Here is a 25,580-nt window from a genome sequence, read left to right on the forward strand (position 1 = left end):
TTTTATCAAGAGCAGAAAAATGGGGGAAACAGATTTTTACAATTCTTAGTAAATTGACATTTCCGCTACCCTTGGTCGATCATCCCTATAATTATCATGACTCTACTCTCTCCTCTCCCCTAAATAATATAATGTTAGTAATGATAATAATAATAATAACAACAATAACAATGGTACACTGATATAATGATAATAATACAATGGGCAAATGCAAATGAATGGGGAGATGGTGCTCTGATCCATAACTAAGAGTGGGCGGAAGAGACACAAACAGGTACTGGATTGTTTTAATGTTTAGAAAGAAATATCAATGATAATAAAGCTATTTGGAACGTCTATAAGTCGTAGAATAACCTTGACATGATGGAAAAAAAGATATTCACTATCCTTGACCAAGAAACTTTTTTCCTTAATTCCATTGATTCATCCCCATGTCAATGAATTATATGAAATAACAATAAAATCTAATGGATATGATCTCCCCCTCCCACAAAATAATAATAACAACATAATAACGTCATAATAATGATAATAATACCATGAATAAAAACAATAAGCAGTACCAATGATATTTGTTATTTCATCAATTAAAATGTGCAAAATCATGAGAAAAAAAAAAATATGAGGCCCTCAGACCCGTGGATTTCCACGGGTGCTGCTAGTTTATTTTAATATATCTACTAGACCCTAAAACTGATAGATCTACGTGTACTGGCAATTTGCAACACATGTCTAAATATTATACTTGCCATACATGGTGCATGTCATGTGCCAAAAAGAAATTTAAAAAGTACATAATTTCTATATTAAATATACACAATACGTTATGTGATATATGTGTCTGAAGTGACAGTGCATGTTGTTTACTTTGTATCTTTGTTAATGAATTTGACAAAATGCACAATAATAATGTGACATGACCTGAAAAAGTACTGGTATTAGCTACTGCTATAGTGATGTATTGACTTTCCATCCAGTGCATGCTCATCAAAGAATTACTTTTGTTGCACAGAGAGATGTAATTTCCTAGTTCTTTATCGAAAGTACAGATTTTCGCTCTGCAAAACCATGCAGTTGATGCAATGAATGTGGGTCAAGTTGTTTTTTTATGCCTCCGCAATGAAGTGGCCGGATTTTAGGGTCACAGGGTCAAAGGTCAAAGGTCACAGGTTATTTTGTGAAAAAAATTGGAAATTTCTCCATATCTCGCAAATGGTTCAAGGTATCTTCATGGAACTTAGTATATATGCTTGTACCAATGGGCAGTGATTATCTAGAGAAGTTGGGGGTCATGGGTCAAAGGTCAGGGGGGTCAAAGGTCAAGGTCAACTTCTCAAAATATCACTACTTTCCTTATATTTATGCAATGAATGAAGGTTTTTTTTTTAACTTGATGTATACATGATCTATACATGTATTACCCAATTATATATTCTGTGGGAGGTTTCTTGCCAAAAGGTCAAAGGTCAAGTGAAAGTGCTGAATTGCACTTTTTCCTCCATATCTCAAAAGTAACTCAAGGTATCATCATGAAACTTACATATGCATGTTTAACCTAACAGTGATTCTCTTTGGAACTGTGAGGTCAAAGGTCAAAGGCCAGGTTTAGATAATGCTATTTTCCCATTTGATACTGAAATTATACTTTTTCTCAATACCTTGAAAAATTACTCAATGCATAAACTTATAAAAGGGTCAAAAGTCAAGTAAAAATCATCAGTTCCCCAAATACCTGCACTCTGACATTTTAATCATTCATCCAATTGAACCTAGTTCTAGGAAAGTGAACATTCAGCACATTTGTGTCAAACCTGTCATTTTAATATTTTGTCAATTGTTTGAAACTGTCATCACACATTGTCAAGACATTGTACTATAGACCTATTAGGAGAACCATGCATTATGGCGGAGGCATATCAGTCGCATTAGCAATATATCTAGTTTCTTTTTATTCAGCGACCAAAGCAATGAAAGGTGATGGTGTTCAATATATTATATAGGGGTAGGAAAATAGTGGGTTACCCAGTGTTGAACAAAAGTTGCTTCTAGCAAGCTACTTAGTACCACATAAACAATTACAGAGTCAATGGGTTCAAATGACATTGATATTTGTAGCATAGTCAACTGTTCATAAGTTGTTGAAATACTACTACCATACAAACAATCACAGAATCAATTGGTTCAAATGACATATTCATGATATTTGTAGCATAGTCAACTGTTCATAAGTTGTTGAGATACTACTACCACACAAGCAATCACAGAATCAATGGGTTCAAATGACATATTCATGATATTTGTAGCATAGTCAACTGTTCATAAGTTGTTGAGATACTACTGCCACACAATCACAGAATAAATGGGATCAAATGACATATTCATGACATTTGTAGCATACTCAACTGTTCATAAGTTGAGATATACCAGTACATGAATGTACAATATAATGTGCAGCAACAAACAAATAATTTGAACTAGTACTTAACTATCACTTGTATTGTGATGACAATGATAACAGCATGGCAATAATGAAGTTATGATTTCAAAGTAGATTTCAATGTATATAAGGTTTTCATGTGTCACTGGTCAAAAAAATTATATTAAGCAGTAAGAATACAAAACACATCCCCCCCCCCCCATGATTCATTGTACATAATGTATCAAGGGCTAGCATAAGAATACATTTACATTACACTTGCATACAGAGTTGTGCAGTCTTGTATAGTGTCATGTACAATCCAGTCTTTTTTAATTGGTGGAAGTTTAATTGATTGTAGGCTTGTGACGGCAGTAGCACAATATACAGGAAGTACTGTAATGAATATTGGCACATTCCTTTGATCCATCCTCCCTCTGCCCGCTCGCCCGCGGCCCCGCTCCGCTACCACGTGGGCCCGCACGATATCTGCACAACCCAAGCGTGTCGGGCGTGTCATACAAGCAGAGCCCGCGCGCGGTGACCATCTATTTGATTTGCCGTAAGCGTGAATCGAATAGCCCTGAGCAGTAACACAAGGTCAAATGCAAGGGGCATAAATGATTCACAAAAAAAAAAAATGTAGGATGAACAGAAACCACAGATAATAGTCAGAAATGACCTAAATGATGTCAAAAAGACTATCACATTTCACAAAAAATTGCAACTTAAGATATGAAAAAGTCAAGAAAATGTGATGAAATCTGATACTAATTACGATCCTGTCTGTGTGTCCCATGGGACCGACTCATGCATGATAGCGACACATGGTTAAAATATCGAGCATTGTGAAGTGAATGTCCTGCTAGGAATGTTCTGATTTTTGTGAGAGATCCTGTATGTATTGCTCCTCTGGTCTTTAGTTTTAATATGTTTGGTAACCACTCTGAACTTTTTTAATGACGTCAGATATTGAGTCATCATCTTCCATTAGTGAGTAGTTTCGAACGGAGACCGAATCAAAGTAAAGGGCCTTGTTTAAAGGCTAAAACCATCGCGACTCTTATGCGTATTCATATTGCCAAGTGCCACGCAAATGTTGCATCACAAAATGAAAGAATGAATGGGAGGTATGGAGATGAACTCGGAAGAAAAACATCTTAAATTCAAGACCATGGGATTGATATGAAAATGAACAAGTCCACAACTGGTAATTAGATGAATTAGATACGGAACGTAGATCTATGTGTAGTTTAAAAGTAAGCCATTTGCTGGTAAACTTGGACACTAGTCACACTACCAGAGGCGCTTAAATTTGTGTTTCTTTGTACAGAGATACCACTCTGTTGACTCAGGGCGCTCTCACAATAAACTGTGAAGGAGCACCCTGGGATTTATAGTTTCATCATGAAACACATCAAATGCATGTACTGCCTACAGTGATTCATTGAGGAATTTTAGGGGCATTGGGTCAAGTCAGTGGTCCTCTTCTTCATCTTGGTTTAGTATACTGCCCAACACCCCTTAGTAGGGGCCAGCCAGACAGGGGTGCGCTGGTGTTTATTGTGCGGAGAGAGAAGAGTGGGATCTAGTTGCTTTGCTCCTGGATGTACTGAAGGATTGCTGCTTTGAAGGAGTCTTTGTTTGTGATATCGGTGACTGTCAGTGGGAGTGTGTTCCAGTCTGTGATCATTCTTGGGATGAACAAGTATTTATAGCAGTTTTTGTTTGTGGCGATTGGGATGAAACTTGTAGTTGATGATTTCCGGAGAACCCTTCAGACTGGACGCAGGGCTTTTCGAACTGGGATGGATAGGCAACCTGCAAGTGCTTCATGGAATGTGGTAATGCGTCCTTCTCTGCATCAATGTTTCCGCAGTTCCCAGCCCGTAGTCACCTCTAACAAATCACGCTGCTCTGTTCTGTACAGCTTCCAGCTTGTCTGTCAAAGTCTGAGTGTGGGGGTCCCAGACTGTTGAACAGTAATCTTCGTCTTAGAAATCCTATAGTTCTGTTGGCTTTAGCACATGTTCTGTCGACGTGCGCAGTCCAAGACAAATCTGATGATGGCTCTATGACACTTTGTCTCTGCTAATGTGTGTGTGTGTTTTTTTTTAGTGAATACTGGTATTTGACAGGGTTTTTTGCATGTGTGATGTGCAAGACATGACTTTTCTGAGCATTGAAATCCATCTGCCATGCCACTTACCTTGCCACTCGGTCAAATTATCAAGATCTCTCTGTAAGTTTTGTGCACTCTTCTACTCTCGAAACCTGTTTGTAAATGATGCAGTCGTCGGAGAACAATCGACAGGTGGAGTGTAGATTGTTTTTCTCAGTATACCAGTCTGTCTATCTATCTATCCGTCTATCTGTCTGTCTCTCAAAAGGTCAAAGCCGGGTTAAAATACTAAATTGTTATGTATAATGCTGAAACTACACTTTTTCCCAATTAGTCCATGGGCCAAGACCCGAAAAATGGGTTATTGGTACCACCTAAGGTGGCAAAACCTTTTTGGTGTCATTTTGTTTGTCTGACATGATGCTTATCAAGCTATGATAGCATTTCCAAATGAGTAGCTTAGTCATAATAAATGAATTTTTAACCAATTAACCTGTATGTCCACAGGTGTTTTGTTGTAAAAGCGGTGCGCTTAGTCTTTATTCAAGGCAGCGAAGGGAATATGGGTTAAGGGTTATGATGTCCACAGCTGTCGCGCGGTTCGCTTAGTCTTTATCTAGAACAATGTACCGTTATCATATCTAAAGTTCCTAATAAAAGGGATTATCTATACTGTTTTCATACTACCCTCTCAACAAATGCATCAGTTTTAAACAAAAATCACTCTTTTCATTTACTATAATGTATTGTAGTGTACCGGTGCATTATCTTTCATTGTTGGATGGAAATAAAGCGACATTGGCATGGTAATAGTGTTTTCACCGTAGCGTTTTCACCGGAAAATGATAAATAATTGAAAGATACGGTAAAATTCACGAGGAATTGCTTTTTTGTTGTTGTTGTTTTTAGATAAAGGGATATACACTGTATTATAAGCTTTGGATATTCCCTTCGCCGTCTTGAATAAAGACTAAGCGCTGTGGACATCATAAACTTAGGATATTCCCTTTGCTGCCTTGTGAACATACAGAAGACAGTGCTCTTCTTTGTATAGCGGTTAGTTTCGATTCAGAAGTATAGGGATATAACAACGAGACCAAATTGGTTAAAAATGCATTTATTATGACTAAGCTACTCATTTGGAAATACTATCATAGCTTGATAAGCATATCCATATCCGACAAACAAAATGACACCATAAAGGTTTTGCCACCTCAGGTGGTACCAATATCTGGCCTGGCCCATGGACTAAATACCTTGGAAATTACCCAATGTATAAACTTATAAAAGGGTCAGAGGTCAAGTAAAAATCCTCAAATCCCCAAATACATGTTTGTATATACAGCTTTCTCAAACAGTATAGCCATTCATCCAGTTGACCCTTATTCAAGGAACGTGAACACTCAACACATTTGTGACAAACACTGTCGTCACACATTGTCAAGACGTACCATAGACCTATCAGGAGAACCATAAATTATAGCGGAGGCATACCAGTAACAATAGCGACATTTCTAGTTTAATTTCTAACCGCACTTTGGGTATCACCCCTGCTTGATATATGCAATATTCATGCAAGGATGCACTGTACATGGCTTTGTGAAAGCAATACAGTGCACTCCCGTTACAACGAACATGGTTATAACGAAATTTTGTTATAACGAAGTACAACTTTTGGTCCCAAAATTATTGCCATTGAAGTCTATGGTACAAAATTCGCATATACCGAACATGGTTACAGCGAAATTTTCGTTATAACGAAGTCTTTTCCGAGTGCCACCGACAAAGAAAAACAAAAAAAAATATTGGCTCCATTATAACGAAATATGGATCGCTTCCGAAAATACGTAGCAGAACAAGCATCACTGTGTGTGCGCTCCGTGTGTCATGCACAGTTTCCGAGGGGAACTTGTATTATTGTAATACAATTATCTGAAATTAAATAGGGTTCGTTTTAGTGTTCCGAAGGTTCTTTAAATACAAAACACACAGATTCTGATACACCTAAATGTCTGATAGTTCAGAAATGAAATAGGATTTGTTATTACGAACATTTTGGCGGTATTCCAAAGGTTCGTTATTAATAAGGTTCGTTAATCCGACAAAATATGAACAAAAATAGTAACTACATTGGTAGGAGTGAGGTATTGCTAATTTACATTTCAATCAAATGCCCCATGTGAACAGTTTACCTCTTAGACTGGTAATCACAGCTAAAGTAGGATAATGATCCATTATTTTAGTTATTTTTTGTCTCTTACTCTGTCTCTTGATTTGTATCTCTCTCTCTCTCTCTCTCAATCTATCTATCTCTAGCCTCCAAAGAAAGGAAAAAAGGGGAAAAAGAAGAAGTCAGCCAAGGCAAAGACACCAACTGTTATCGATGGAATCTCAACGGAAGAAATGTCAAAGGAACAGGTATGCATACTTATATATATATGTGTGTATGTTCAGTGTTCCATTTGCACAAAGTCATTTAAATCCACTAGGAATTCTCTTTGTCTGGTGATAATGACAAGTGTCACCTTTTAGAAGAAAATCATGTTTTGTAATTGGTGGATTAATATTATGTGAGAATTAGGGTTATGAGTTTTGGACAATTTGTGTTCAGTATTGAATTAGTTTACATTCTGATATAGTACAGCAAATGCAGTATATTCTTGATGGTTGGTAATCACTAGCAATAAACATAGCACAAGCACATTTGTTTTCAGGGGCCATTTCTATTTCTTAGATTTCTACAAATGCAAATGGTCATTGCAATGTGAAACTGAATGTTATAATGGCTGGTTTGGTTTTTGAATTTGGTAACAAAATAGATGTTCACTCAGGAGAAAATATGTGACCCGCTACAACAAAATGGTCCTAAAGTCGCGCGCGGTCGAAGCCGTAAAAATCGAGTTTGAAGTCAGAGCATCAAAATTGGTCAAAACTTATGATTTTCTGAATTTGACATATTATCAGAGTATGACATGTCTTCTATCATCTGTCGAAATTTTGAAGCAAAATGATGAACGGAAAGACCAAAAAATAGCGTTTTTCTAAACCATGTTTTTTGGCGTTTCAAGGAAGCAGAAACTGGATCGAACATTTGGATTGAACGCCACAGATAGGCTCCGCCCCTAACAACGACCAGAGTGATCTCATTGGTTAGTTTGCTGCTTGCCGCTAACCGAAGCGTGAAGCTCGCACACTGCCCAGTCGACTGGTGCGTGTTGGCGGGGTGCGCTATGCCCAGCCGCTTCTCCTGGCATCCTGGTCACTGATTGGTCGGTGAGGAGATCGCCGACGATGTGTTTGATTGAGCATTTCGGGAGTTGCTAGGGCTTACCTTCTATTGTCCGGAGGTGAATACTGACCTGCGTGTCCCTTGACCGTGATTGCGTCGCAAGGAAAACTTTTAGGGCGCTTTTCTCGAAACAGTGATTTCCCAGAAGTCTCGACATGCTCTCTTTTAAACATCGATATCTCCGCAGCCGATTATTTTTATAAGATGTGTTATATATCAGTTTAAAGCAGAAAGATTAGGGAATTGTTTCATGCAATTTTCAAATAATCGACCTCGCCCGACTTTAGGATCATTTTGTTGTAGCGGGTCACATATGATGTCACATGTGGCAAGCATAAACTATAATATATAGCATGCAGTGTATTGTATCATCATTGTAGTTTTAATCAATCCATGTGCCAATTTTCAGATAGCAAAAGCAATTTCAGAGAATTTGAATTAGTTAGTAAAGACTGTAACTCTGGTGGGTTGTACTGTATACGCTATATATTTCGCGGGGGTTTTACTTTCGCGAATTTCGCGAGTCGGGAGCTATTCGCGAAATTAACAACACGCGAAAATATTACCTTCCAAAATGAATCCCTTGCCTTGATGATACGAACATTTCAGTACTAGTATACCATGTCACGGCTTACCGAACAGACCATACTGGCTAAAGCTTGTTTACGCACGTCCACGTCTACTTGCGAATACTGTAGAGAGCCAATCCATTATCGCAAGGGGACCACTTGTCAGAAATCTAGCGCGATGGACTTAACCACTTCAAAAATGTTGAATTCTAACTTACTAGTTCGCAGAGTTTGGTAAGTTTTTTTCATGCAGTGTATAACTAATATCATTCTTATTTGCTAGTAAGTTGAAAATTCACACTTTCTTTGCCTATTTATATTTTCTCTGGTCCCCCAATTGCGAATTTAACCACTCACGAAAATGTGTGACAGCGGCAATTCGCGAAAATTTATGTACGCGAAAATTATAGCGTATACAGTAATCTGGCAGTGCTAAGAACCACAATTGTCAAAGCCAAGTTTAATGATGTAACTATTGCCAACTTGGAAAACATATTTACATGTTAATGTTACAATTATCTTTTGCCAGATTGCATGTCAAAATTTTTGTAGCAATGGGTTCTTAGCTCACCTGAGCTGAAGACTCAATTTTGCTAATTTATTGTCATTTTTAGGCATCCAGCGTGCATCATGTGTAGATTTTTTTACATTTTTTGAAAACCCTGTAAAGGATTTTCTCCAAACTTGACACGTAACATCCCTCGGGGGAATGCTGTGGATTCTCAATTTCTTCCAATGGGCACAATGCCCCAAAATTAAGGAATCTTTAAAAATCTTCTCCAGAACCAAAAGTGATAGAGCTAAGTTAGTGTTATGAGTATTAAGTTCAGTGGTGACTAGTATCAAGCATGTTCATTATTTGAAAGTCAGCTTTGCCCCGCCCTATTGTGAGACCAAGTTGGGTGCCAATTTTCACATTTTGATCTTCTTGAAAATGCATTTATAGTAATTTTTTTTCAACAAAATTGGGCGGTATTATTGCCAGGGTGATACACTTGTAGAATATTGACTGGCGTACTGGCATGATGCCCCAGTGCCCCCAAATTAGAGAATATTTCTAGAACCAGAAAGGAGAGAGTCAGTGCTATGAATAAATACATTGCCGCGAATATTTTCATGTGTCTCATGGCACATCCAGGGGTGCCCCCTTCCCATTAGGGCTGGTACCAAATTGGGGGCCAGTTTTCAAATTTTGATCTTTTCATTTGACAGTGCATGGTCAAATTTTTACAAACTTGGCGGGTACTATTGACAGTGTGATAGGTATGGACACCAACCCCCATGGAGGCCCTCTAACGGTGCGTTCGAGCGCTCACCTAAAGCGAACTGTACAGTACCGTACCCGCGCCAGAGGAGTGCTTGAACACTCCTAAAGTGTATCGTACCGTACTGTACCAAGCCAAAAGTGGACCACTTCCCGATGTGCTCCAAAAGCGTACCAAAGCGTACCAAATGTTTGTTGTAAAGCATGCACATACATCACGATGCAAAGACATCATTCTCTTTGTTCGGGACAGGTGCAAGTTGTTCAAGCGCCAGGTGGATGATATTCTTGCTACAAAGTGCGTGACCTTTTCTAAAAATAACTCTTGAGGTACGCTTTCTCCACAGAGCGCTCGAACGCTCCAAAACTGGCACAGTTCGGTATGGTACGCTTTGGTTCAGTTCGCTTTGGTTCGCTTTAGAGCGCTCGAATGCACCCAAACACCCCCAAGTTTGTTATGCTCTTCTTGTGTGATAGTCTGCAAGAGTGTGGAAGGTGAACTTATGATACTTTGGCAAACGTGGGACCCACTGGGTCTTGTGTTATGCAGGAATCTTGTGAATCCTCTTTTTATTCATACTAATTTCCAGCTGGAGGAACATATTGTCAGGTTACGTGAAGAGCTGGACCGTGAGAGGGAAGAGAGGAACTATTTCCAGTTAGAACGGGACAAGGTCAACACCTTCTGGGAGATTACCAAGAGACAGCTGGAGGAGTCACGGGCAGGGCTGAGGAACAAGGATCGTGAGATGGAGGATGCTGAAGAAAGGCATCAGGTTGAAATCAAAGTAAGTAGAAGAGGATGGGGAAAGAGACAGTCCAGGTAAAAATGTGTTTTTGTGTTAAATATTGACTGGATACATGTTGAGATTTATGTATTTTTGTGCCAGTCAGTATTGATAGTCATTAGCATGAAATAGATATTTTATGCTATAGTTTACAAGTATATACTTTTCACATTCTGAGGCCATTGCCATCACATAGTGTTGCTGTTGCTGTAGCTGTTCATATAATCATCAATATCATTGTCTTTGTGATCATTTCTGTGTTGATTACTAAGTATTTCTGTATCAACAATATTGTATTGGCCTAAGATTTAATGGTTTGTGGTGTTGTTGTTGTTTTTTAAAGATGGAAGTAAACTTTGTAAAGTTTCATGAGTGGAGAGCATCCTTTCTGTAGACATCAGTGTCGTGATTACAAAATAGATAAACTTGTGATGAGCTCTGATTTGTTTTTAACAGCCACAATCAAATTTCAAATTTGCAAGCACTCTTGAGTTTTAGAATTATAGCATCGAAAAATATGCATGAGTGCACTGTCACGATATTATGTTGATCTTGCAGGCTCATGATTATCATGACTACATTGTAAATGTGATAACTATATATGGTAGTGTATCTTCCCCTTTCCTTGAAAACCATATTCATAAAAGTCAATATTCTGCCTCTTTGAAGGTCTACAAACAAAAGGTCAAGCACTTGCTGTATGAACACCAGAATAACATCTCGGAGCTGAAGGCTGAAAGTGCTGTAGCACTGAAGCTTGCCCAGGATGACCACAGATCCAACGAAACAGACTTGAGGAAGGACAAGAGGAACCTCAAAGTGTCTCTCAAAGAGCAAGAACTTGCACATGAAGACATCATCAAGGACCTCAAGATGGTATACCTCAAAACTCTCTACAAGATCTGTGCATGTATTGAGAAGTTGTATGTGTTCCTATACTGAATGTGAGATTGATTATTTTCTGTCATATCTAATTGTACCTATGATATTGAGCATTTGTGATAATATGTAGTTGAATTATCAAGAAAAATAAGTAGTTGTTATATTTTGGAAATTCAGTCTGTTAATCTTTTAAAAAACTAGTATAACTAGTGACTAGCAAATCTTTTAATTTCCCAAAATGGCAATGAATGTTAAAAGGTCTTGGCATTCTTACACCATTTGAAGATACAGACAGTTAAAAGAACAAATAAACTTTGTCATAGCCTTAAGTAGTGAAGTTGGTGAGGATTCAGATCATTATTCATGTACTTCTTTTGCATTTTTGTCTTGTTTACTCACTGCAGAAAAATGATGAACTTGTCACAAACCTTCGTGCAGACTTTGAAAGAGAAGCAAGAGGTAAGGTTTTTATCCAGCTAGCCTGAGCCATACCCACGCATGCCACACTGCAGTGTATTCATGTACACCAGTGCAATTTTTCTTGTCAATTGTCTGTGCTTCAATTCATATCCCTTTTTTGCAGGCACTTTTTTTAAAACTTATTTTTTATAACACAGCAGTCTCTGCATTATTGGATACTGCTTAATTGGGTACTCTGTTTACTTGACGTACAAAGTGAACAAATAGTTTCAAAGTGTGTTTTATTTACCAGATAATCAGGTAGGCATTTTGGTTCAAAGCTTCATCTTTTCTCATTGTCTCAATGTGCCGCAGAAAGTCTTTAAAATGTGTACCTAAGTATAAATTTTGAAGAAATTGAGAGGTGCTGAGAGGTGATAAAGGGTTATGGTTTACATTTTAACATCTTAAATGTGCAGTGAACGATCAATACGCCGCATCACGAGAGGAAGACGGAATTCTGCATGCCAGATACAGACTCTTGCACTAGCATCATAAACACAATCACACAGTAATCACATATACATGTCTAGCCAGCTCTCAATAAAACCAAGAATACTGAGTAAGCTTTCTTTGAATTGCTCTTGAAAAAGTGAACTTACAATCGCCATTAATGGGGACAATATATTGTATATGCCATATATTTTGTGAGTCTAAATTTTCGCGAATCGGGAATTCCCGACGATTTCACGAGTGGTTAAATTCGCGATCGTGGAGTCCTGTACTGAACAGAGACGCCAGAGCACACGCATACGTCACATTCACATGGGGATCAGAGTCAATATTTTCGCGTGTCTTTAATTTCACGAATATCACCTGACTCGCGAAATTCGCGAAAATAAGAACCTTGTGAAATATTTGCCGTATTAAAGTAATATGCCAGAAATTTATGGCTGCATGCAAGATTTATGAAGTCAAGTTGCACTTACGATGTCACATCGATATGACTTGTCTGACGTACATTAGACTTTCATGAATGCATGTTTGCGCTTGTGCAGGCAGTGCCTGGGCATGGATTACTGATTATCAGTATCCTTTGCAGTTGGCCATCAACAGGGTAGAGTAAAACATTATGATTCCGTAAGATTTGCATGTTGTTTTCCTTGAAACCATTACAAGAGAAAGTGGGGTTTCTGCGAAGGCTGTTATGAAACATGAAACAACTGTGGCTGTAGTGACAAACTGTGCAGGCTGTAATGTGCAGAAACACTGATGGCACATCAGTGTTTATTTCATGTTATGTTTCATCCAGATTTAAGAAACAAGGCAGTTTGAAAATTTGTATGAGCATTTAGTTGCCTTGCAGTGTATAAGTGTTTTTGATTTGCATTATCTTGAAACATTTCAGAAATTGAGGCCAAATATGAGAAGAAGATGAGGTCTCTACGGGAAGAGCTTGAACTTCGGCGCAAAACAGAGATTCATGAAATTGAGGAGAGGAAGAACAGCCAGATTAATACTCTGATGAGGAATCACGAGAAAGCCTTCAGCGACATCAAAAATTACTACAACGATATTACTCTCAACAACCTTGCTCTCATTAACTCCCTAAAGGTATGTTCCCATAGTCTTTAATGGAATGGGAGTGACTAAATGGAACTCTGTCTGACAAATCAATTGATAATCAATTGATTGTCAGTTTAACACATGCTAAAGTTTGATTTACTTGGGTCTTGCATCATCAAACAGTTACAATTTATTGTCTAATGGGAAGTAAAACAAATGCATTCGAGGTCTTTACTGCCTCCCTTTTCCATATCTCTGTATTATTTTCAAATTATTATGTTGTGTCAATTTTCTGCTTTTGCATTCTTGTGTTATGACTTAATACAAAATATATTTTTCATGTTTGGAATGAATTGCCTTAAAGTCACTGAGCTGATAATCACTTATGGTACATAATCATATATTTACAAACTTTCTCTGTTGATGTCAGTGTAAATCAGATTATTTTTTTTTTTCTGTGTGGTTTTGTATTTCAAGCTTCAGATAATTTCAATGTTACATGTGCTTGAGCTGCACAACAAATTGCCAACAAGTTCTGTCACACATCAAATTATAAATCATCTTAGGAACAAGTTGAGGAGATGAAGAAGAAAGAGGAAAGGATGGAGAAGCACATGAATGAGATCCAGGCAGAAAACCGGCGCCTCAAGGAGCCACTGGAGAAGGCCAGGGAGGAGGTTGCAGAGCTCACCAGGCAGCTGGCCAATTATGAGAAAGACAAGGCTTCCCTTGCTGTGAGTGCACTTTCGAAGTGGAAACCCCTTTGCACATTTATTTGTATACACGTGCTAGTGTATCAATGGTTTTTCATTTGAAAGCAATGAGGAAAGAACACTTTTCAAACTGTATTCCGTGTGAACAGTCAGCAGTTTTAGCCATTTGGCCTTCAGAAGCAGCAGTACATTGTGAGCACAGCAGGGCTTGACACTAACTTTTTTTTCTCTGGTGGCTGTCGGGCCACTAAAATTGTCTGAATTTGAAATTTGGTGGCCTGAAAAAGGAATGTAGTAACCCAGAATGAAAAGAAATATAAAAAATCATTTTGAATTTTAGCTATCAGGTCAGGCCACCAAAGACAGCCTTTTTAAAAGTTTAATGGCTAAACATCAATTTTTATTGACCCTGGGCCACTGGACCACTTCTACTGTAAGCCCTGCACAGTATAGATGAGGCTTCCAATGACATCACCAAGCCATAGCTTAACATAGCTTAACTTGCTGAGGGGCAAAAACTGCATATTGGGGGGGGGGGGGGGGGGACAAGCACATAAGCGTTACATCCCACATCTCATCGCATGTGATTTTATCAGGCCAGCCAGGCAGGTAGGTACGCAGTACAAGTGCTGCTAACTAGCTATGTGTAGAAAGTGGCTGGCCACAAACACTAGATCTTGCAAGAAGTCCGGAAACGGCAAAGCAGTTATGCTAGATATTGAGTTGTTATCCATATTTTGAAAGTTTTTAGTATATAATAATGAGTCAGTCTGCATCAATGGCAAGAAAGTCAAATTTTATGAAATACTCTGAGTTAGAACAATGTATGATCCCAGAAAAGTGAGCAGTGGCGCTAATGTACTTTTTGTATCCTGTAGATATCTCGAATTTCACTACACCAAAACTTTTCCAGCCTCTCACATAAATTTGTGCCAAGTCTGTTTATGAGGAATTCCATGTTCATATCAATGTCAACATATTTTACATCTTGTCTCTCAAAATAATAACTTTTCGAGACGATTGTAGCTTACACTGCCTGTACTATTCATTCAGAATCTGAAGTTAGCTAATATTATACAACCTAAATAGAAACACACACATACACACACATTATCAACAGACTTCTTTGAACTTGCCATAATCATTAATCATGTACATTGATTTTTAGCCTTTTACTTCAATGATATACAGTGTGTCACACAATATTTGATGGCTAACTTTAGTGTCAGATGATGTTGGCAGCGTACACGGCAATCACTCGCGAAGAGTTTGTTCTTGATGACAGCATGAAAGCCAACGATAATATCAACACTTCCCGACAGGCGATTGGCTTCAAACTTTTGTAAATGGTTTGAAGTAAGTCATGAAGTGTTTCCTGGGATTTTCATGTAATTTGGTTAATACAATTTGAGATATCTACATGGGCACTAAAGTACAATAGCGGCCATCAGCTGATGAAGTTATGACTCAAAATATTAGTGATATGAATGAAAAAGAAAAAGAAATGTGGGGTATAAGCTCATTGATGCAGACCAGTTCCGACTAGAAATCATCCACATCTCTACATTTTGTACATTGAGAATAAGAAGAGCAAAATGTTGAGAATGAAAGTAGCATGCAGTTACAACAGTGCTACTAGACCCAACACAAAATGAGTGCGGCTGTCTTATCCATCTTCGATATGTGGCTAGGATCTCACCTTGCTATAGACCTCTAGCTCTAGATCTAGACTTAGGCCTAAATATAAATGAAAAGGAAACACACATACAGTCACAGTGTTTACCCTCAGCTCCGACTAGTGCCAACTAAAACAGTGTTCAAAATTATCTATTGACTCTCTACATTGAGAATTTGAACCAATAGCAGACCAAAATGTCAAGAATATCCTGCAGATCGCAACAGATATACACAGGAGTGGGACTGTAGCATAACGGTCATTTGTGCATGTTACAATGCATACATATTGTCTGCAGCATTGTGTGATGTTATTTATTTTGCTCCTCAGGCGCGCACACAGGCAGGCGAGTGGCAATGAAGGTGACATTACTGAATCTCATCTATATTCTAATGGTTTGAATTACCTTTTGCTTTTCTGTGAAATGATGCTTATTTCTCAGTAACATGTTTGTGAATTGTGAAGTCCACAGACCATACTTGCTGAAACGAATTCATAAGCAACCTTCGCTTGATATGATAACGTAATACATATTGTATTCTGAATGATGCCGTAATACATATTGTATTCTGAATGATGCCAGTGAACATTCTTTGGCCAAAGTCGACTAAATTCTGGAAGCTGGTATGTGACATGAATGTTGCTTGATGTTTCCTGTTTAGAGCAGACTAATTCTCAAGTCAAGTTAACACCCACTAATATCTATGATGTATGCGATTCATTGTTCTTCAACAGAGTGCAAAGGCAAGGTTAAAAATCATGGACAAAGAGTACAAGGATCTCCAATGGGAACACGATGTCTTGGAGCAGAGGTTTGAGCAGGTAAGCATAATTTTTGTTCTTTTCCTTTTCCTTTTCTTCTTTTACTCGTAATATAGATGCCATTAACCATCCAAAGACTTTGCAAGATTATCTTTCGCAAATGCATTGTATTTTATAACTTTTATGAGTAAAGATTTGCCAGAACTAAAATTTGTCATATTGAACTGCATTGACCATTGACATCACCTTAGATACTTTTCCCTGTGTCCTAATATCCTTGTCAACACAAAGTGTAAAATGTATACTTCAATCCATTTCACTGCTTATTTACCTCAGTGACCTATTCCAATCATTCATCGTTCTGTGTCCATCATGGGTCTTGCGTTAACTGTTTACATTTTCAGCTTCATCTTGCAATCTCCATGACAGATTTTCACCTAACTTTGCAGGTAGCATCCCTGGGGTAATAGATCTTAGTTTGTTCAATTGGGCACCATGCCTCCAAGGGGGCCTTAAAGCCCTGAAATTAAGGAATTTAAAGAGAAAAAAAAATTCCTCTTGAACCAGAAGTGATCGAGCTGAGTTAGCACTGTTAGTAATTAGCAGTAATGACTGTAGTTTTAGGATTGTTTGAGCCCTGCGGGGAAGGGAGAAGGGAAGGGGGTGAGAGAGAGGGAGGGTTAGGGGAAGGGGGAACAAACTTTGGGTCAAGTTTCACATTTTCAGCTTTGTTATTGAAACCCCATGATGGATTTTCACCAGATTTCACAAGTAACATCTGTAGAGACAAGTATAGGATCTCTGTTTGTTCAGTTCCCCCAAAGCCCCCAAATTAAGGAATCTTTCATTTTTTTTTTAATTTATAGAATTGATATAAATGTTATAATGATTGCTAGTGTTAAATATTATTGTTGATACTGGCGCACTAATCTCACAGATGTTATTTGTATTGTATGTTCTTAAAATTGTGATTTGTAAATTTCGATGTATACCTGCAGTTATCTAAAGGGATAATTGACATGGTTATGTATTAAACATTTTCTTGAATAAAGAAATGATTCAATCAATTCTCTTAAAACCAGGTATGCTCATGAGTAAATACAATAGTGTATTTACGCTGGTGAATGTTCTTACAAATTTGTTTGTACCAGATCCAGGGATGGCCACTTTGAGGCTGGGACCAAATTGGGGGCCAGTTTTTACATTTTTATATTCTTCTTTAAGTTTGAAAATACATGGTGAAGTTTTCCGCAAACTGCAATCTTTGCAGTTGTAATCACCACTGTGATAAAATATACAAATAGACAACATGCTCCCGCCCCATTCCCCCCTAATTTGCTATGTTTTTCTGAGATTCTTAGTCTGCAAGAGTGTGTGGATGGTGAACTTGCAATGCCTCAGGTGAGCACTAGACCCGCTAGGTCTCTTGTTCATAAAGCTCTTGCACCTTGTCCTATATCATATTTGGGAGAGTATATCTATTGCAGGATCAGGCATTGAAGTCATCAATTTTAGACTACATCCCTTTGACATGTTTTTTATTCAGAACAGTGCAAAGAGGTTTCAAAAGCTTTTTTGTAGCATTGATTTCAAACAGATACAAGAAGACTTCTTGTTATTTTCTATCCTTTACATGCAGCCTCTGTGAATGACTGTATCACAGTATCAAAATCCCCCCTACATGAAGGCTGTCCTTTCATGTTGTGTGTGCATATTTTGTGCAAATTACCCCTTCCAATCATATTTATTGTTGTCTCTGCATCCACAGCTGCAGAAAGAGCGAGATGAGCTCTATGCCAAGTTTGTCAAGGCCATCCATGAGGTGCAACAGAAGAGCAGCTTCAAGAACCTGCTGCTTGAGAAGAAGCTTGGTGCCCTTGCAGATACGCTGGAGAAGAAGGAGGCACAGCTCAATGAAGTGCTCTCTGCCTCCAACCTGGACCCAACTGCTCTGACTGTGGTCACCAGAAAGCTGGAGGTTAGTTGCATTATACCCTGACACAAACACACACCAATCTGCACACAGTTGATGAGGCAAGATGAAGACATTTTGAAACTTTACCCTTACATGAACTGTATCATAAGGTAGAGTTGGAGCTGTTTAAATGAGGAGAGCTGTAAAAACTGGGGTCATACTTTACATGCTATTCTGATTACTTATGTCCAGTATGACCACTGACAACAGATGAATAATATCTATGCAGTTGTTTGAGAAGTTCCCCCCCCCCCCCCTCACACCTTCTATTTTCTGTTTGTTCTCTGCTCTGCAGGATGTCCTGGATTCCAAGAATAGTGCCATCAAAGATCTCCAATATGAGCTGGCTCGGGTTTGCAAGGTAAGATAAGGAGGCTGATTGGCAGTTCATGGATTCTTTATGATCACTTCAACTATTTCAGTTGGAAAGGTCATATTAGTTTGTCAATTCCCATGAAGCATTTGACGGAATCCATCAACTTCATGTAAAGAATAAGTAGTGAAAATAGGGTGAGTAGGGTTAAAGACCTCTGTGCAGAGTTGAAAAGATAAACCCCTCTTGTAAATTTCAAGACTGGAGGGAAATAAGTTGGTCTACTTATGCTATGAAACACAAAAGACACTGAATTCTTCATGTATTTTATGCATTTTTTTTTTTTTTTACACGTGTGTCAAGGGAGAAGTATTTACAGGTGCGAGACCTGTAGGAGAGCTGCCACTGAGTCTTCATGGAGAGGTTATCAGTGGAAAATGACATAGAGAACATTTACTGTTTGTAGGTTGCTTTCAACAGCATGTTTGCTGTCAAAAGTAAAATATTATTTCAAAATGATTGTGCATCATAACAGCTCATGATGCAGAGGGGGATAATAAACTAGTAGATGACGATGAAATTTTGATCAAGAGCAATATATTTAAGTGAAGAACATAAATAGTTCCCCTCTTTCTTACAGCTGTTCTGCTTGTGTGTGTATGTGTGTGTGTGTGTGTTTCACCAGCCATCAATCAGAACCATTTCCTTTGCTTCTGAACGCCATGTGTGCTTTGAATGGCAATTGCAATTGGCACAGAAAACCCCATAGCATTGTATGCTGTCAAAAGTCCCTCGCACAGAAGGGGTTAAACTGCATATGAAAGCACAATCACCCAAGCTCTTTCTACCGTCATGCATAGGAAGCAACAATAGTGGCATCCATGTGTTAACATGTCTTGCAGATTACATACTTATGTTATCTTTTACTGTATGTTGTTGATTCTTGCAGGCACACAATGATCTACTTCGTACTTACGAGGCCAAGCTGCAGACCTTTGGTGTTCCTACAGAAGAACTAGGGTTCAAGCCTCTGGAAAGTACAGTTGGAGGACAGGCGCTTGGCCAGGGAGCAGCTGGACTCGTTGCTGCGCCCACATAGACCAATGGAAGCTTCCGTGTGAATACTGAGACACTTGTGAAATCCAACTTTCTTTGCAGTCTCCTTCTAATTCCATGAAGTGTTTGCAAGGAAAAACAAACCTTGAATCCAGGATATTGCTACCCAAAATTGAGATAACCATCATGATAATGGTATCATTATTGTTAAGATGTGTCGTTCATGCTTACTTGCATGATCAGCCATTGAGTACTCCGCAGAACTGAGATGATCAGTACCATCATTAACAGACCACATACTAGTACTTATTGCAATTCCATTACAGCTGTGATTAAACTAGGTTCATAAAAGAGTAGCTGATGAAAGTTGCTTGACATGATCACAGATGCTTTCAAATGGGAGAGATTGTGAACTTCCAACTACTATAAAAGTGGAAATTTTCGCGGTGTTGAAATTTTTGCGCATTTTGCGCAACCAGAAGCTAGCGCGAAAATAAAAGCACACAATATTTTTGCTTGCCACAATGTTCCAGTAGTTATCATCTTGATTCCGCGGAATTAAAAACACATGAAACTCTTGTTAACCGGCCTCGTGCAAAAAATTAGTCACACAAAAACATCCACTTTTACAGTATTGGGCTCTACATTGTGATTTGTCGGTGGAATGACATCCCAAGTCCATCTGCCAAAGCAAGCAGATACTAGAGATCCCAGACCCTTTGTTGTGCCAGTCACTGCCTTTCAAAAAGTGCCCCTTCTCAGTATGCTATAAAGAGCAAACTGAATTGTCATGATTACAAACAAGACGAAACAAAAAGGGAGGGAAGCACAGACTTGCTCATATGTAGAGGGTGTATGCTGAACGTAGTATGGAAGCAAAGCCCTAGCTATTCTTTCTCTGTGCTTCAGTTCTGAACTCGCATCAAAGGCTTTCAGAAATTGATGTTTCTCCCTTCATGGGACAAAGAAAAAAAAATGGAGACAATAAATGGCTTTCGAGGGAACTTGACTGTTCAGAGTGACTATTGCCCAGAGCAGAATCAAATTTCCAAAAAAGAAAAGATACTGGTATTCTTGCTTTTGTAAGAAACGTTCAGTAATGCCATGAACTAGTTCCAAATTTGCTTTGTTTGTTTTTTTTGTCCTGCTTGAATCAGATGAAGAGCTGTGGAGTTCGCCATGCTCAAATTAGTCACTAAAATCAATTCACAGTCAATGATATGTATATATAATATATCTGTACAGAGAGAAAGTACAATTTTGGATTAAGTTCTCTGTGTATCAATATAAATGATTGTAAATCACTTGGTGTGAAAATAAAGTTATCCCATGTTCTGTATGTGTGGTTTAAATTTTGCTTTTGTATAAAAACAACCAACAACAAAACTTCACAAGAACTCTACCCCAAGTTTAACTCTTTATGTGCCATGTTCGTATGCCCGACTCAGTCGACGGCGTGCCAACTTCGCATATTCTGCTCAAATGCACAAACCCACCCAAACCCATCAATAAATCGTCAAATGCCACAGTATAATGAAAGCGTTTCTCACTATTGCGTTCCTCTCACACATAGCTAGCATTTTATGTGGTGATTGACTAGAAAGCGGTGTTCCTGACTGGATTTGCATCTTAATTCTCAGTTTCTGTCACTGTTTTGTGTGCAAAAGTCATGCTTTTCCACAATGTAGCTGCTGGCCATTTGTAAGGAAAACAGTCAAAGAAGTGTCCTATACAATATACATCAAAGCAATGCTCCACATTTTCTTTACAACTTTGCTCAGTTACATTGATTAGTAAAGCAGAATGTTTTATCAAAGTATGACTACATTAGTGTCTCAGAATAACTTTGCACACAGGGCCTCTACACAATGGCTCATAAAGAGTTAACCAAACACTAACTGTAGGACCTCCTTTTCCATAAGAACCTTGACATACTGTACGAGCTGAAATTTTCGCAGTGGTTTTATTTTCGCGAATTTCGCGAATCGCCTTTGAGCCGCGAAAATAACGCACGAATAACTAAGTTCAGTTAGACCCTCGCAACCGCGAAATTAACAACACGCGAAAATGTCCTCCAAGTAGCAATTCACGAAAATATCTGTACGCGAAAATTTCAGTTCGTACAGTATGCTCTGCCACTCAACATTGTATGCTTGCTTTCATTTTTGTTCTTCTCCTTGACAATCTAATAGCAATATTGTTTTGTAAGGTGCACACACACAGCTCACATTCACCCACACACATAAATATGCATGTCATACTGGAGAACAGCTCATTGAAAAAACAATATACAATATACATTTGTACAATTGCAATAAATGTGGCATATTGAAATGTACTTATATGTCACAGAGGACAGACATTTCCCTCCTTTTATACTTCCATAAGAGTATCTGAATATAAGAACGACCCAAGTCCATGGAAGACCATTTCGAGTAAACTAAGAAAAACTTCATATCTTTTTTATTTGTCCAATAATATTCTACCTTAACTGTGATGGGAAGGCAACATTGTATATACAAATTAGAACATATATTATTATGACAATTAACATTTACATTAATTGCGGAGAGGCCATTTTGTGTGGTGGACTTGGGTCGTTCTTTGATTCATATACATGATATTCTGCTATAGGGATGAGAGAAGGATGAGAGAGGGCGCTATAATATGAATGTAAGAATGACCCAAGTCCTTCATTCTTACATTAATATAAGATTTAACTCATTCATTTCAGGCACTTCCGGGGGTAATTAGAATTTATCATTTATACACAAGATGAGTCCATGCGTAAGCTACAATTTCCCATGTCAAACTGAATTTGGCCAAAAATTGGACTTAGGTCGTTCTTACATTCAGGTCTTCATAAGATTAGCATTATTCATATACACCAGCTACCTGGTTTCCATGACAGTGACAGGTATTTAAAAACGTGCACAAAAAACGTACACATTCACCAACTGTTCAATACATGCCATACTTAGTATGAAAATATATGAAGGGTTTGTTTGCAAAAACCGATAAGTCCATTTTTGAAGATTTTGAAGTACGGTTTCTGTCATAATGTACAAAATAATACCTTGGTCACTACATATAAAGGTACACTTTTGAAGTTATGGTCAAAAGAAGCCAAAATTTTCTTATTATTTGTATTTTTCTTGACCTTTAATCACAAATATCTCCATTTGGCAAATATGGACTATCGGTTTTTGCAAACAAACTCTTCATATTGTCCCACTTACCACCTGAATACTCCATGAAGCAATTTATTTGAAACAAGTTTCCTTTAAAACAACCATTTCTAAGTTCTATTTCCTTAATTAATGCATTGTAATAAATCTGCCAATACAAAATAAGAAAACCATAAGCTCAGGGCATGTAACCAATCTTCAGATAGTTGGTAAGGAAAAATAATTTATGATTTTAGCCATAGTTACAGTTTGACTCAATATACATTTTACTATAACAGAGTAGAAATGATCAATGCCAATTTCATTTCCAGAGGGAAAAGATACACTGTGGAAGTACACGTATAGTGAAGTGCATTCAGACAATGAACCCTGGGTGACAGGACAGTAGACGAACGGGTTGACTACAGAACAGACCTTGTGTCATGTCAGAATTCATAAGGCTTGTTGGTTGCAGGAGTTAAATATCGGTGCATTGTATTCAAAGATAGTGAGCCAACTAAAACATACGACTTGCTATTCCCCCATACCCTCCCTCAACAAGCATGATTTTGGTCTAAAGAAATTGAAGGAACTTTAATTATCACTGAAGGTAATTCATACCCCTACTAAAACCAAGAAAACTGAGGGAGTTACCTCATCCGCAACGTTTTTGTATGATTTTATTCAAAAAATTTTGTCACCGTTGCAGCATACAATGTATTGACAATGACAAAAGATAAAGCTTACACATCTACTTGTACATACTATAGCAGTCACCCCCCCCCCCCCCACACTCGCACACAAGCACACACACGCTCAGCTAGGTGCTCATCTGTACCGCATGTCCATTTCTGATATGGGGGGGGGGGGGGGAGGGGTACCTGGTATATGTAAGGGGCTCAACTTGGGGGGGGGGAATAAAAAGAAAATTATTGAAATAGGGGCTTTTAGTATTTTTCCCAGAAATATTTTCAATGAGGGGTAGTTTTAAAATCTTTTTGACAATCCTGAAATTGGGCCCCTGAATGAGTTAGTTTCAATCCCGCCCCCCCCCCAAAAAAAAATCGAAAATAAGGGTAATGCGGCTTCTTGGTGTTTGCCCCAATTCTCCAGAATGTGCTTATCACTATAGGCTCTGGCTCATACAGTTAGGCTAGCACGAATTAATTACGTGCACATTTCCCTCTATAAACCTGTGATGGGGGGGGGGGGGGAATTTGCTGGCTTAATTCCCTTCCAAAAGCCTGTGATAAGAGGGCAATTTTGATGGATTCTATTCCAAAAGCCCATGATAGGGGATCAAAATCCTAACCCAATTTGCCAAGTTAAATGCTCATAGAAACAGACCTACCGGTAACTCAATCCATATTTTTAATGCTTTTATTGAAAAAATGCTGTTATTATGGCAATGCATTGTTTCAACATGGATGAAAGTTGTGTTTTGCACATCTAAAAATTATATTGGTCACATGTGCTAATGTCAAATGCTAAAAAAAATGAGGGAGGAAGCTCAATCCACAATATTTTTGTACAGTTTTTAACCAAAAAATATTGTACAATTATACGATGGCAAGACATACTGTAGCAGTCACATGTGCCCAAGATCAAGTCAAATGCTCAAAATATGCAAATTAGCGTAATCTTCAATATTTTTGTATGATTTTTATTCAAAAAAGCTGTTACATATCTAAACGTACAGTTGTATCAGTCCACATTGACGAAAGATGCGCTTCGCACAGCGTAAGTGCTATAGGGGTCACATATGCCAGATTCTACGTTTAATGCTCAAAAACAAGGAAGTTACAATGTAGCTCAATCTACACATTTTTGTTTCATTTGTATAAAAATTGTTACCATGGCAACACATCTTTAAACTTAGAAAAACAAGGAAAAGTAGAAATTACGCGGTGCGTAATATATGTCCCCGCCGGAAGTAGCATTTTGTAACAAAATGTGCAATATAGGTAAAAAATCAAGGTCAAAGGTCAAAGAAGTCAACGGTCAAAATTCTGTGTAGAAGTTTTGAAGCCCTCACCTAGTGCCATCACATAAAGCAAATAAAGGGAATCGAAATTGGGTTAGAAATGGCGAAGGAGTAGCATTTTGTAGCCAATGTACAATATAGGTCAAAAATCAAGGTCAAAGGTCAAAGAAGACAAAGGTCAAAATTCTGTGTAGAAGTTTTGAAGCCCCCACCTAGTGCTATCACATAAAGCAAACAGAATCGAAATCGGGTTAGAAATGGCGAAGGAGTAGCATTTTGTAGCAAAATGTACAATATAGGTCAAAAATCAAGGTCAAAGGTCAAAGAAGTCAAAGGTCAAAATTCTGTGTAGAAGTTTTGAAGCCCTCAACTAGTGCCATCATATAAAGCAAACGGAATCGAAATCGGGTTAGAAATGGCGAAGGAGTAGCATTTTGTAGCAAAATGTACAATATAGGTCAAAAATCAAGGTCAAAGGTCAAAGAAGTCAAAGGTCAAAATTCTGTGTAGAAGTTTTGAAGCCCTCACCTAGTGCCATCACATAAAGCAAACGGAATCGAAATCGGGTTAGAAATGGCGAAGGAGTAGCATTTTGTAGCAAAATGTACAATATAGGTCAAAGGTCAAGGTCAAAGGTCAC

At 38.2% G+C, this 25,580-nt stretch overlaps 1 protein-coding gene across 1 annotated transcript in view; it reads left to right on the plus strand.

Annotated features, from left to right (window-relative positions):
* The window catches only part of LOC140233485 (dynein regulatory complex subunit 4-like), a 28,905-nt gene extending 7,777 nt beyond the window's left edge, over positions 1 to 21,128 (plus strand). The window contains exons 2-11 of the mRNA XM_072313601.1: positions 6,855 to 6,956; positions 10,251 to 10,448; positions 11,118 to 11,324; positions 11,735 to 11,789; positions 13,138 to 13,343; positions 13,862 to 14,029; positions 16,419 to 16,505; positions 18,214 to 18,423; positions 18,716 to 18,781; positions 19,683 to 21,128. Coding sequence (XP_072169702.1) covers positions 6,855 to 6,956; positions 10,251 to 10,448; positions 11,118 to 11,324; positions 11,735 to 11,789; positions 13,138 to 13,343; positions 13,862 to 14,029; positions 16,419 to 16,505; positions 18,214 to 18,423; positions 18,716 to 18,781; positions 19,683 to 19,832 — 1,449 coding nt within the window. The 3' untranslated portion in view covers positions 19,833 to 21,128. The remainder of the gene's footprint in view (positions 1 to 6,854; positions 6,957 to 10,250; positions 10,449 to 11,117; positions 11,325 to 11,734; positions 11,790 to 13,137; positions 13,344 to 13,861; positions 14,030 to 16,418; positions 16,506 to 18,213; positions 18,424 to 18,715; positions 18,782 to 19,682) is intronic.
* Positions 21,129 to 25,580: the final 4,452 nt, after the last annotated feature.

The sequence above is a fragment of the Diadema setosum genome, chromosome 9 (genome assembly GCF_964275005.1).
Source record: "Diadema setosum chromosome 9, eeDiaSeto1, whole genome shotgun sequence".
Classification (NCBI taxonomy): domain Eukaryota; kingdom Metazoa; phylum Echinodermata; class Echinoidea; order Diadematoida; family Diadematidae; genus Diadema; species Diadema setosum.